This window comes from Crotalus tigris, unplaced genomic scaffold (genome assembly GCF_016545835.1).
Source record: "Crotalus tigris isolate CLP2741 ecotype Arizona unplaced genomic scaffold, ASM1654583v1 scf7180000019427.664434, whole genome shotgun sequence".
NCBI lineage: Eukaryota > Metazoa > Chordata > Lepidosauria > Squamata > Viperidae > Crotalus > Crotalus tigris.
The window spans coordinates 340,458-353,942 of NW_024097534.1; the positions used below are offsets into that span (position 1 = coordinate 340,458).

At 41.9% G+C, this 13,485-nt stretch overlaps 1 protein-coding gene across 1 annotated transcript; it reads left to right on the forward strand.

Moving 5' to 3' along the window:
• Nucleotides 1-1,112: 1,112 nt before the first annotated feature.
• On the forward strand, nt 1,113-6,476 carry STEEP1 (STING1 ER exit protein 1). The gene is made up of 7 exons (XM_039362389.1): nt 1,113-1,299; nt 2,243-2,360; nt 2,841-2,882; nt 3,313-3,451; nt 4,234-4,323; nt 5,454-5,546; nt 6,098-6,476. The coding sequence occupies exons 1-7, from the start codon at nt 1,176-1,178 to the stop codon at nt 6,158-6,160; spliced, it is 669 nt and encodes a 222-aa protein (XP_039218323.1). The 5' UTR covers nt 1,113-1,175; the 3' UTR covers nt 6,161-6,476.
• Nucleotides 6,477-13,485: the final 7,009 nt, after the last annotated feature.

Genomic DNA, 13,485 nt, shown 5'->3' on the forward strand with positions numbered 1-13,485 from the left:
TTATCTTCAATGCCTCTTCATTAATGTAGAGACTTCTTGAGTAGACAAGGACAGTGTTTATTAAATCCCTTATTTCCTAACCACTTCTTGACCTATTATTGCAACTTTATATTTTTATATTTATATTATTGCAACACTTTAACATGTCTAAGCTTAAACATCATTACCGAAGAGTCAAAACAAATGGAAGTGAAGTATCTGTGCAAAAACAGGAATTTGCAGGGATGGTGAGCCAAGATACAATTCACACTGCTGCCTTTAATTACTATTTTGAGTTTAGATGAGATGTGTGTCTTGGGCCTTGTGAATGGCGCATGTATGTTCAGTGCTACAGCCTGGCCACCCAGTAAGGAGTGCAAACATACCAATTTTCCTCTAGACTTAAAAAAAAAATCGATAGCTTTCAGTCTGCTCCTGAATCACCATCACACGCTTTCATCCCGGAAGCCCTAGGTAGCTTTATTCAGTACCAAGGGAGTCAAAATCCGTTGCTGTTTTAAAATTGCAGGGCCCATCATCTTCCAAGATGTCCAAGTTGGCTTCCACCTCCGGCAAGCGTTCTCCCTTCAGAAGTGCAATAGGCTGCTCAGATGCTCAGGATCTCAACTCCTATGTCTACGGAAGATTCTCAATTTTCCAGATCATGGTTGTCCCAAAGATGCTTTTTTCCAAAGGGTAACTGGAATTTATTTGGAAAAAGCACCTTTGGGACATTAACCCCCATGGTTCCCAGCCAGAACCCTTTTAAGGAAGAAGCTATCCTCTTTGAGCAAGTAACAAGTTTAGCCAACAATAAGAGGGAAGCCACGCCATCAAGGTCATGGGCGGAGGGGGGGGAGCATCTCGGTCGTGGGAAGGGGTCGCCCGCATCTTACATGCGGAAGAGAGGGCGCTGCTTAGGGGGTGCGGGAACCTCGGTTCTCACGCTCCTCCTGTACCCCTGAGGCAGCTGCGCCCGCCTTCTCCGCGCTTCCCTTTGCGCGCATGGACTGGCGCGCTCCAGCCGGCCGTGGCAGGCGAGCGAGCGGGCGGAACCGGGGGAAGGATGGCAAGGGGCTAGCTCTCTCGGCTTGCAGTTCCAGCCCCAGCCGGGTCCAAGGCGGAGCCGACCTCGCTGCAAGCAGGCGGGGAAGCGGGTTGGGGAGGCGGAGCAAGCCCGATCGCCCGGCGCCGCCATGCCCAAAGTGGTCTCTCGCTCCGTGGTCTGCTCCGACACGCGCGACCGGGAGGAATATGACGATGGCGAGAAGCCGCTACACGTGTATTACTGCCTCTGCGGGCAGATGGTGCTGGTCCTGGGTGAGCCAAGGAAGGGACCCCGGCCCCATCCCCATATCCCGCCTCTCCTCCCGTCCGCTCGGCCAGGGCGCAAAGCGGGTACCCCCACAACCCTCGGCAAGCCTTGGGCATTACGCACCGGTTGTAAGAACCCAGCCGTTGGGAACGACTGGCAAAGCCGGGACTGCCACTCCCGGAGTTCCGCGCCGTTGGAGCGCGAGGGTGGGGCTGATGGGAGTTGAAGTCCAAAAGCTTTCAGGTTGGTTCTGAAGCTTTCCGGCCGTACCTGCTAGGTGTTTTCAACCCAAGTGGGCGCTGCTGGGGGGTGATGAGATTGTAGTCCTCGGGGATAGGGGAGTTCTATTTCACCCATGCTAGCAAATAACAGCCAGCCTCCTAAGCTGCTTTGGGGGTGAGCATCAGAGGTATTTAAACCTAATGCAAGGTATAGAGTTGTCCGGAGTCGCTTTGGGTGATAAAATGAGTGGCTTATAAATTTAATAAAAAAGTAAACTTGTCCATTCTAATACTGGAAGGTTTGGAAAGGGAGACATGACTCCACACTTGAGCTAGCCAATGTTTTATTCCTAGCACTTTTTATTAATATCTCCCCCTTCTTATAAATAAGCTCCATAGTCAACAAAACCCTTGAAACTTCAACAAAGCTTGCCAAATGTTGCTCAGGGGAAAAAAACGCTGTAAGAAATCTTGTGGGTATAATTAAGATCTGTACGATGGTTTCCATGTTAGAAAGCAATTCCTTTTATCAAACGTTTGGGGAGTTTGATGTTTTCTGTCCAAGTTTGATTAATAACTGTAAAATGGGATTGGAACATTGATTTGATATTGGGGTGGATGTTGGTTTGTTTAATCTTTCTGGGACCTCCTATCACATTGATCACCTGACTTTAGATTTATTTTCCCTGAAGGCTTTTTAAAATTATGATGATGATTTTTTTTCTAGACTGCCAACTTGAGAAGCTGCCCATGAGACCCCGTGATCGGGCCAGAGTTATTGATGCGGTCAAACATGCCCACAAATTCTGTAACACGGAAGAAGAGGAAAATGTTTACCTGCGCAGGTAGGAAGGCCCCACAAAGCCCCATTGCCAGGGATGGTCAGCCAGGGGCCAGGCAGCCATGGTCAAAATCAAAGATGTATAATTTCAGAAACAAATCTTTGCTTTTGATGGACTTCATCTTTCATATGCAATATTGGAAGGGGGTGTCCCCGTCTTCATTGTCTCCATCGGCCTCTTTGTTTCTGCAGAGGAAGATGTAATATTAAAATGGCTGAAACATTTGTTTTTATTCATTACATATTAACTGATGGTTTCTTTCTTTGTGAAAATATAATTTTAATCGCATTTTTAACAGGAGTCACGTGGAAAAATAAGTTTGCTTGGTAAAATATATTCTTTCTAACAATAAGTTAGAAGGCATAAATCCAGGATTTATGCCTTCTCAGACTATATAATCCCAACTAAAAATGACTTCTTTTTTGCAACAAACTAAGATTAAGCAAAGTAAAGCCTACTTACCTATTTTTCCTCCCTACCTAGACCAGAAGGCATTGAGCGACAATACAGGAAAAAGTGTGGAAAGTAAGTGGATTTCAGAGCAAGTGTTCAGAAGATAAAACAGTCAACAAATCTTGTTTCCAGTGATAAAAGAACATACAGCCTGTGGGGGGCCATTGTGATCTGGTGAATTAATACACTCAGCTCTTTCTCCAAAGTAAAAATAAAATAAAACAAAGGGATCTAAATCCAGTGTGATGCAGTCGTTAGGATGTCATCCAGAAGACTCTAATGCATCCCCAATTGAGTGTCTTCTCGTAAATTGGGCTACTGGCTGTTGGGGGTTGGGATCCAGCTTAACAAATAGGCCCAGATTAGTGAAGGGTGAAATGATTGCAGTTTATGTCATTCTGAGGCTTAATATAGCAGGTGAAGTGAGCTAAAATATCAGCTTCAGGGAGACTGTTTGTTTATTAGAGGAAGGAAATAAAACAAGCGGTCACTTTCTTTCCAGGTGTGGACTACTCCTTTTTTACCAACACCAGCAGAAGAACGCTCCGGTGACGTTCATTGTTGATGGTGCCGTGGTCAAATTTGGACAAGGTTTTGGGAAGACTAACATCTACACTCAGAAGCAAGAGCCCCCTAAGAAGGTAGAGAGACAGAGACTTCTCTTGCAGTGTGTGGAGACCGAGTAGGGAGGATGCCAACCATTGTGAAGTTTCACCATGTCTTCTCATTGGGCTTCCGAGCTTCCTGGTGGCATCTGCTTGACCTGATCTCTCTTCTTACTCCAGGAAGTCCTGAGATATTGGGCCATGAGAGCAAGAGGTTGTCCTCCTTTGTAAATTTGTTATCCAGTTGACTTGCTCCATCAGAAGATGCATTCTTCAATTCCATTTCCTTTTCTCAAGCCCAAGAGCATGGCTTCACGAGCTTCAGTTGACTTAATCCGCCTCAGTCATCAGTCAAACTTCTTTAAAAGCACAATATTGGGGGGGGTTGAGGGCCACAAATTAGCAGAATGATAAATCTTGATGCCTTGGCGTCGGTATTTTTCCCCTGCTTTCCTGATTTTGCATGGCTGGAATCCATTTTAAATGTGCTAAATATCTTTAGCTTCCTAAATGAATCGTGGACACAGTTGCCCAACACATTTAGTGGTGCAACTCTTGGGGAATTTTACATATTGTAAAAAGGGGGGGAGGGGTTTGGACATCTGTACACAGCTGGCGATCTGCAAGTTACGGTCCCTGTTCCAAGACACCAAAACATGAGGCATTGGACAGATCTACCTTTCTTTTCTTAGTATTAAATTTCAGGACAGCATTTTTCTGATCTGTGAAGGATAACTATAGTCACCTTTTTACATTTGCTGATCCCCAAGCTTCGACAACATGTAATATTCTTTTTAAAAAACTTCTCTCCTTCCAAGGTTATGATGACCAAACGGACGAAGGATATGGGCAAATTCAGCTCGGTGACCGTGTCCACTATTGATGAAGAAGAAGAAGAGATTGAAGCGGTAAGGTCTTCCGTATCTCTCAGAAGCAAGCAACTCTAGCTTCTCGGGTAGACCAAAAAGCAGTAAACTTGTTGTTTGCCACACATGTTACAAGAAACTCTCCAGACAGCCTGCCTTCCCCTGGGAACGACCCGTGTAAGGCCTCATGGATCTTAGGGATGTCAAGCTTATGCCATTTACAGCTATGCAAGGATTCCAAGCTAGGCTCTTGCTTGACTCCTCCTTCCAGCTAGCTGGCAGTTTCCCATCATCTTTCTTGAAGGCAACAGGGGAGATCTAGGTGGTCTAGATATTTGAAGCCAAGGATTTAGTCAGAAAGAATGGATGGAAACTAATCAAGGACAGAAGCAACCTGGAATTAAGGAGAAATTTCTTAACAGTGAGGACAATTAACCAGTGGAACAGCTTGCCTCCAGAAGTTGTGGTTGTTCCATTACTGGAGGTTTTTAAGAAGAGACTAGATAGTCACCTATCTGAAATGCTATAGAGTCTCATGCTTGAGCAGGGGGTTGGACTAGAAGACCTCCAAGGTCCCTTCCAATTCTATTCTGATTGATTGACTTCTGGTCATTATGAAGCCACTTCCTTCTATAGTTTCTAATATTTTACACTTTCTCTCTTTCTTCTCAGAAGGATACCAGAGTGGTGTGATTTATTCAATAGTGACTAAAGAAACTACTATATAAATCCTTGTCCAACACAGTGGGCAATTTGGAATTAGTCACATTGGTTCATGCCTCATATTACAGCATTGTATGCTTAATCATGGTTGACATGGTAATTTTTATTGACTAACAAAAAATCAGCTAAGTTCATATGAAACCATAAAGCCATAAACCATAGTCCACGCATCATGGTGGTTAGGTTTACAATGATGACACCACTTACATGATTACACCAATTATGCCAGTTGGTGTCAATTGACACAAATTACATCATTTGGATTTAATGGACCTTTGGCTTTAATGGACAGTTGGTTTTAACAGACACTGGACTATAAGAGACTTGCTCTTATGTGATCTATAAAATTGAGGTATTCATTTTTTACTCTAGCCTGTTTTGGATGTGTTTCTTTTCTGCTGGCACTACCATCATAGTATCTTAACCTCTTCTTATGGAATATTTTTCAGCGTGAGATTGCTGATTCATATGCCCAAAATGCCAAAGTGATTGAGAAGCAGCTGGAAAGGAAAGGCATGAGCAAGAGAAGGCTGCAGGAACTGGTGAGTGTCTTATTTTTCAACCTTCTCATTTCTGCATTTCATGTATAGGTTTTAGGCAACAGCGTTCTACGGATTCTGGTGGGAACCAACCTCACGTTCTCTCTAAATAACGTGTCCTAAAATACTTGACCTTGTAGATAATTCAATGCTGTATCACTCATTTCATTTAGTTACTTTTATTATTTGTGACCATGTTTTTGTAGAAACAATTGTAACTCTTCTATTTCTGGATTGACTTCACTTATTTTATTATTATTGGCAACGGTTCCATTGAATTGAATCTAATTAACTTTTGTGTTTGTTGAACTGCACTGAAGTGAGTTGGCAGCATTGAATTGTCCCATTCTGTACTGAATCAGTGACCGTAAAAGTTCTTCAGCCTGTTAGGTGGCTGCAGGTTTCTCAGCTTTGCAAAAAACGAACTTAATTTTATTCCAAGGTTCTCACTTTCAATTATAAGAGAGAAGTCACTTCCGTTTCCTCGTAAGTGTTTAGCAAGGATATTTCTTTAATGCTTGCTTTTCCATTTTGTTTTGTTTTTATTTGATCAGGCCGAGCTGGAAGCCAAGAAGGCCAAAATGAAAGGGACCCTTATTGACAACCAGTTCAAATAAGAAGTTTCGCCAAAAGAAGAGAAGCAACTCACAACATTTTGTTTCCTTGCTGGTTTGCCCCAAGGAATTTGGCTGAACTCCTGAAAACGCAGTGGAGGGGGGGCAACTTGGCAAAGAGAAATAAATGCTCTGCTTTTTCTAATGTATTGCTTGTAATCTAGGTTTTAATTTTCTTTTTGAAGGTTCTGAGAAGCATTTTCCTGCCATTTGCTGTATATTCAGTTTTGCAAGACATTGTAAATTTGAATTGAGGACCTCATTTGTGCAGAGGTTTTTTTTTTTTTTGTTATTTGTGTATTTTCATATGTAAATAAAATTCTGGTGAGAGAGAAACCAATAAAGAAAAATGAACCTTTGGTAAATAATTAGTTTCATGTGATTATTATTCCTTTGTCTGCTGGAATTTGTTATGTAGACTCATTTGTTGTATCATGTGATTGTCTAGCCTGGAAGCTAAGCAAGCTCAGGCCTGGGGTACAATCTGAATGGGAAGCCTCTAGGAGTATCGAAACTGTATACAGAACCAGGAATGTTTTAAAAAATGTCAAATGTTAAGACTATGGCTTAGTGTGATATGATGAACCCAGCACAACATGCTGTTCAAGGTGGCTTATTTCTCATTAGCCTGGATTATTTTATGCTGTTTCTGTTTACACCCTGAGGTGACCGTGAAAAAGTCAAGTTCAATGACCAAGCATTAAACTCGGAGGTTAAAATATACATAAAAAAATAAACGTAAGAAATATGTGTTAAAAGTCTTTTTAAATGGCATGAAGATCTGTCATTTTGTTTAATGGGAAATGTGATTGGGATTCCAGGCAGAAGCTGTACATGAGATTCTCAAATTGCTTTAATGCAAGGAGATGGTTGTGTTACTATACCCTGCATCTCGCCGCTTAAAAGTGAGACCGCAATTGGAACAACAGTTGTTTAGTGAATCGCTGCCATTGTTAAATGAATCACACAGTTGTTAAGTGAATCCAGCTTCCACTGTTGACTTTCCTTGTCAGAAGCTAGCTGGGAGGGTCCCAAATGGCAATCACAGGAGGCAGGGATGCTGCAAATACATTGTGCTTCTTGGGCAAGCATCTAAATTTTGTTTGTGTGGCTGTGGGGATGTTGTGAGAGTCATAAGTGCAAGTCACTTTTTCAGTGCAGTTGTAATGAATGTAAGTCAAGGACTATCTGCATTTATATATATCAAAAGAGGCTCACAGAGAGTTAGCCTCATCTGACTGGAAGTTTGTCGTCTCTGGTATAAATTTAAAAACAGGCCATTTTCACCCAGATGGGCTGCAGTAGCAATGTTTGACCAGCAGAGGTCTTACAAGTGACGTGGCTAAATCAAACCCAACCAGTCAAGTTTCTAGTTCTGGTGAAAAAAAAAAAAAAAGAGCTTAACTGCCCCACAAAGCAGATCATAGCAAGAAACAAGATGTTGGTTTAAACTCTTTCAAAAAATCTCATCCTTAATATTCTAGGGACACTAATGACGTAAGGTAAGTTGGTGTCTAATTGCATTGGTTTTATTGTTGCGCGTTATTGAGCTTTTGCAAAGCCTGTGTGTTCCCAAGTTTCTAAAAGTATTCCTACTGAGCGTGGGTTGTGTAGCCATGAGCAGTTTAAACAATGACCTTCATCCCTGAATATTGAAATAAGACAATATTCAGACTTGCCGGTTGCACGTGACCTGCAGCCCACACAAAGAGGCCTTGAACAGAGCTCCTGTGCCCTTTAAGAGCTACATCTTATAAGTGAGAGGAGCAGCATATAAATTTAATCCATACATTTAATCCCTAAAATCTTAAAGCTTACGACCACAACGGGGCCCAAACTTTCTGTTGCTAAGTGAAACATTTATTAAGTGAGTTTGCCCCCTGTTGCAACTTTTCTTGCCACAATTGTTAAGAGAATCACTGCAATTGTTAGATTAGTCCAATTTTTGTTAAGTGCATCTGGCTTTGCTTGACAGATAGTGGGTCACAAAAGGGGATCACGTGACCCCGGGACCCTGCGACCATCATAAATATGAGTCAGTTGCCAAGCGTCTGAATTTTGATCACACGACCTCGGGGGATACTACGACAGTCATAAGTGTGAAAACTAGTCATCGGTCGCTTTTTTCAGCACCGTAACTTGGAACAGTCACTAAACAAAGTGTTGTAAGTCCAGAACTATCTGTAGCAATTTGCAAACAGGTAAGAGAACGGTCCATTTTGGACAAGTTTACTCCTAGACAGGGGTAGGCAACCTTGACTCTTTTATGACTCTTGGACTTCAACTCTCAGAATTCTGGGAGTTGAAGTCCACGAGTCATAAAAGAGCCAAGGTTGCCTCCCCCTGTCGTAGGAGGTTCTTCCTAAGAAGCTGGATCTTTCTCCTCTTTGCTCTGCTTCGCCAGTCCTTGCAAGACTTGGCCTGTTCAGGCAGAAGTTCTCTGGGCGTGGATGACACAAGCTAAGACGGAGCCTGGACCAATCAAGCGTGGATGAAAAAATTGCTTCCTGCCTTTGCAGATCTCCTTAAAAGGAGATCCAGGAGCTGCAAGGAAGCTGTCTCAACCACTGGGTGACCTTCAGTCAGGTGACCATGAAAAGGAGGAGGAAAGAAAAAATAGGGAAACACCTTTTTTGATTTGAAGGTCATTTTTTTTTTTTTTTACAAGAAGGGAAGGAAAGATGTTATATAGGTCGACGGCAGCAAGGTTACTTTATGCACAAAAGTGGAAGGACACTTTGATTCTCACGATGGACGAAGGGCTGCAAAAGTTAATGGAGTTAGCAGAGAGAGCTAAATTGACAGCTTTAATTAAAGGGGAAAAAAACCACAAATACTTTTGTTTCTTCCTGGAAATCATTTCTGGACTTTGTGCTTGAGGTGGAAAAAAAAAAGGAAGCTTTGATTTGGGGTTTTATTGATTAGATATGTTTATTGTTCTAGAAATGGCTAGTTTATACTATTATGTACAAGTAAAAATTTGAGGTTTGATGTTAATATCTTATTCTACTGCCCGAAAGGGAGTTGGAAATTAATGCTTTTTCTTTCTTTTTCCCCTTTTCCCTTCCCTTCTCCCTCCCCTATTTTCCTATTATTTTCTTTTGTATTTTATATTATAAACTAATCAACACTAGGTTGACCCCATTTCCTGTGACAGTCCCCTCAAATATTGGAAGACTGCTACCACATTACATTTATTTAATTATTACAGCACAGTCTCGGATTCGCACAGAACAAGAAAGTAATTAAAAAGCAGCTCCCCAAATAAGCAGAAATCCTTCCCTGTTGTGTAATGTTCTAGTCCATAAGAGACTTGGTCAATCTTATTTTAGCCGTGTTCTGATCTATAACCACGTACACTGTTTCTAAATAGGTTGCTTTTTTTCCTTCCCCACTGTGTTATCAATCACTAGATCACAATGACATCAGCTCTGAACAATGTGACTTTCTTTGCCATTGAACCTGTGTGCAAAGGGACCACGTTGTGCTGGGGTTTGTGACAGGTTTGACGATCGGTCAACCACGTGGGTGTGCATTCATCTGCCAGAGTCTTTGGTCAAAGTGCTTTCCATGTCACAAGTTTACAACCGCTTGTTCTCTGGGTGAACTCAGATCTGAAGGGGTCATGATGGACCCTGCCCACCAATTTGTGAGCACCCTAATTCAGTTAACGAACCTTGACAATTAACTGGGGTGGGGATTGTTTGAATTTTAAACCCCAAGAGGCCAGGAATACAGGTAGGTCCTTGACTTACAAGCAAAACTGGAAGCAGAATTTTCCTTGCTAAGCTAGGCCGTTGTTAAATGAATCCTTCCCAATTTTGTGACCTTTCTCATCATGGCTGCCACAAAGAAGAGGGGGTCAACTTGTTTTCCAAAGCAACAAAAGACAAGACAAGAAACAATGGATGGAAAGTAATGCAGGAGAGAAACAACCTGGAATTAAGGAGAAACTTCCTCATGGAACAGCTTGCCACCAGAAGTTGTGGAGGTTTTTAAGAAGAGACTAGACAGCCACTTGTCTGGAATGGTATAAGGTCTCCTGCTAAGAGCAGGGGTTGGACTAGAAGACCTCCAAGGTCCCTTCCAGCTCTATTCTATTCTATTCTATTCTATTCTATTCTATTCTATTCTATTCTATTCCATTCTATTCCTGTATTCTCTTCTCTTCTCTTCTCATTGAAATCACTGCAGTTGTTAAGTGAATTACAAGGTCTATAAGTAAATCAGACTTCCTCCATTAGCTTGGGAAGGTTGCAAATTCTGGTCACATGACCTCAAGATGCTGCAATCATCATATGTGCATGATGGTTGCCAAGGACCCAAATTTTGATCGCATGACTGCAGGGTTGCTTCCACAATTTTAAGTGGTCATAAGTTATTTCTTTTTAGTGATGCTGTAGCTTTGAACGGTTGTCAAATTAATGGTTTTAAGTTTACATATACCCTAATATGCGGTGAACCGCCTATCTATACGAATAATTAGCCGTTCCTACTCCTAAAATCAGAGATAACATTTTTCAGAGATCCTGAAAAGAAAAGAAACTTCTCTAAATATATCTTCTTTGGCCACACTAAGGCATGAAAACGGATAGAAAGAATGGCCAGCTAGGAGAACTCACTCTAACCGTGGTGCCAATGTTATTAGAGACCTCAAATTTAATTCCTGTTTCTCTCCACTAAGAAGCAGTCAACCCTAAAACCTTGGAAGTGACAGTTTCCTGAATCCTCGATTAAAAATAGAGTAGTTTTTCTGTGGAAGAGCTCTTACTCACTCCAGCTGCTACAAGGAAGTAATGCAATCATTCTACTGCTTTTCTAAGTAGTTCAGTAACTCCAGTGCCAACTTTTTTTTTTTTTGGCATACTATGGGAAAACGTTGTGCAATGTAATTTGAAAAGGAGACATTGGGCGACAGACCAGGGGGAAAATACACACGCAGAGAGAAAAGGGCCGATTTCAACATAGTTAAGGACGCATGCTATCTACTTAAGAGCAGCCTACAGCCTCTGCATAGAACACCCTGATTGTATCTCAGCTACCATAGGTAAATATACTTTTGTCAACTGGATATGGAAAACCAATGAAATAAGATCCAGAGACACATGCATTGCAAGTTGGAAATTCCTACGGCTCCCATTGCTTAATTAGTCCAAGTACTTTTTTTGATGAATGGCATGCTTCACATTCTAACTTTTTTATTGATTAAACTTGGCAGCCTTAAGAGTGACTCATTGGAAAGATGTTGCAACACACACGTGGTGTGCCATTCAGCAGAAAATACGAAGAGCAAAATGTTCTCCAGTTAAGATTTCAAGTTGGCTGTGACGCTGTTGCTTCCGATGGACTATTTATTCTCTCAGAAGACTCCCTGGTTTCATAATAGCCTATTTTGCAGGCTGCTGATAGGCTGAGGATACACTAGGGTGTCTCAATCATTTTAAAAATGTGTGGCTTTCAAGCACTGGCTGGGGATTTCTGGGACTTGAAGTCCCCACTTCTTAAAGGAGTAGAGATTGAGAAACATTGTGTTACATCATTATGAATAGATTCCAGTAACTCACTGACTTTAATCCAGGCACTGTCAAATATATATATATATATATAAAATATCATTGCATAGGCTATCATGCTGTGCTTCTCAGCCTTTTATTCACCCGTGGCCCCCTTCCAATCTTGTTACCATCCACCCCTCCCCCCCAGGTCTCATTAATAAGGAAGAAGACTGCCACTGTCATCCTTGGCTTGTAAATAAAATGTTTTTATTGATAATAAAAAAAACCCAGAATAGGTAGTCCTTGACTTTTGTCCACAACTGGGGGCCAGAATTTCCGTTTCTAAGCAAGGTGATTGTTAAGTGAGTAGAACCTGGTTTTACTACCAATTTTGCAATGGATGTTAAGCAATGGAGGAAAACTAATCAAGGAGAGAAGCAACCTGGAACTAAGGAGAAGTTTTCTGACAGTTGGAACACTTAATCAGTGGAACAAACCTGCCTCCAGAAGCGGTGAATGCTCCAACGCTGGAGGTTTTTAAGAAGAGACTGGACAACTGTTTTTCTGAAATGGTACAGGGCTTCCTGCCTGAGCAGGGGGTTGGACTAGATGACCTCCAAGGTCCCTTCCAATTGTATTATTCTATATTCTATTCTATTCCTATTCTAGTCTATTCTTTCTTTTATTCTATTCTACTCTATCCTCTATTCTATTCTATATTCTGAATTCTATTCTATTCATTCCGAATTCTATTCTATTCTACTCTATTCTATCTTCTATTCTAGTCTTTATTCTGAATTCTAGTCTTTATTCTGAATTCTATTCTATTCATTCCGAATTCTATTCTATTCTACTCTTCCATCCTATTCTTTATTCTGAATTCTATTCTATTCATTCTGAATTCTATTCTATTCTACTCTATTCCATTCCATGTTCTATTCTGTTCTGTTCCGTTCCATTCTTATTATTCCACTGCAGTTGTTAAGTAAATCTCACTTCTCCCATTGACTTTACTTGCTGGAAGCTAACTGGACAGATTGCAAATGGCAAATGCCTGGCCCCGGGACACTGCCACCATCATAAATACATGCCAAGTACCTATGTTTAGCTCACGTGACCGTGGGGATGCTGCTATGATCATCAGTGCAAGGGCCAGTTGTAAACTACTTTTTCCAGCCCCATCGGAACTTTGAACAGTCACCAAATGAATGGTTTCACTGTTAAGTGAGGACTACCCGTATTTACAGGATAAGCCCTTCGCTTTGCCATGGCCCTCTCAGCCCTTGATTGCTTTTCAACTGGTTCCTTAGGTGAGGGTTGAGAACCCTTCCTGTGAAGGATGGAACTTGTGCAGGAATCAATTGCTGGCCTTTGAGGTGTGCTAAGACGCTTCCCTGCTTTTGCTCAGACAAGTTTGATAGGGCTTTGTCGTCCCGATTCCTATTAATGGCTCTCCCTTTGCAGCTCCCTTTAACTATCGCAGAATCACAACATTGGATGAAAGAGGGAAGGAACCCGTCTAACTGGAATTTCAAGATTAAAGAGCTTCCTTTCCAAATGGCCAGGACAACACAAGACAGAGAGACAGACCTTCTGAGTTAGAAGGGATCCTGGGGGGTCATCTAGTCCAACCCCCTGCTCAGCCAGGAAACCCTACACCATTTCAGGCAAATGGTTGTCCAGTCTCTTCTTGAAAACCTCCAGTGTTAAGAGCACCCACAACTTCTGGAGGCAGGTTGTTCCACTGGTTAATTGTTCTAACTGTCAGGAAATTTCTCCTTAGTTCTAGGTAGCTTCTCTCCTTGGCTAGTTTCCATCTGTTGCTTCTTGTCC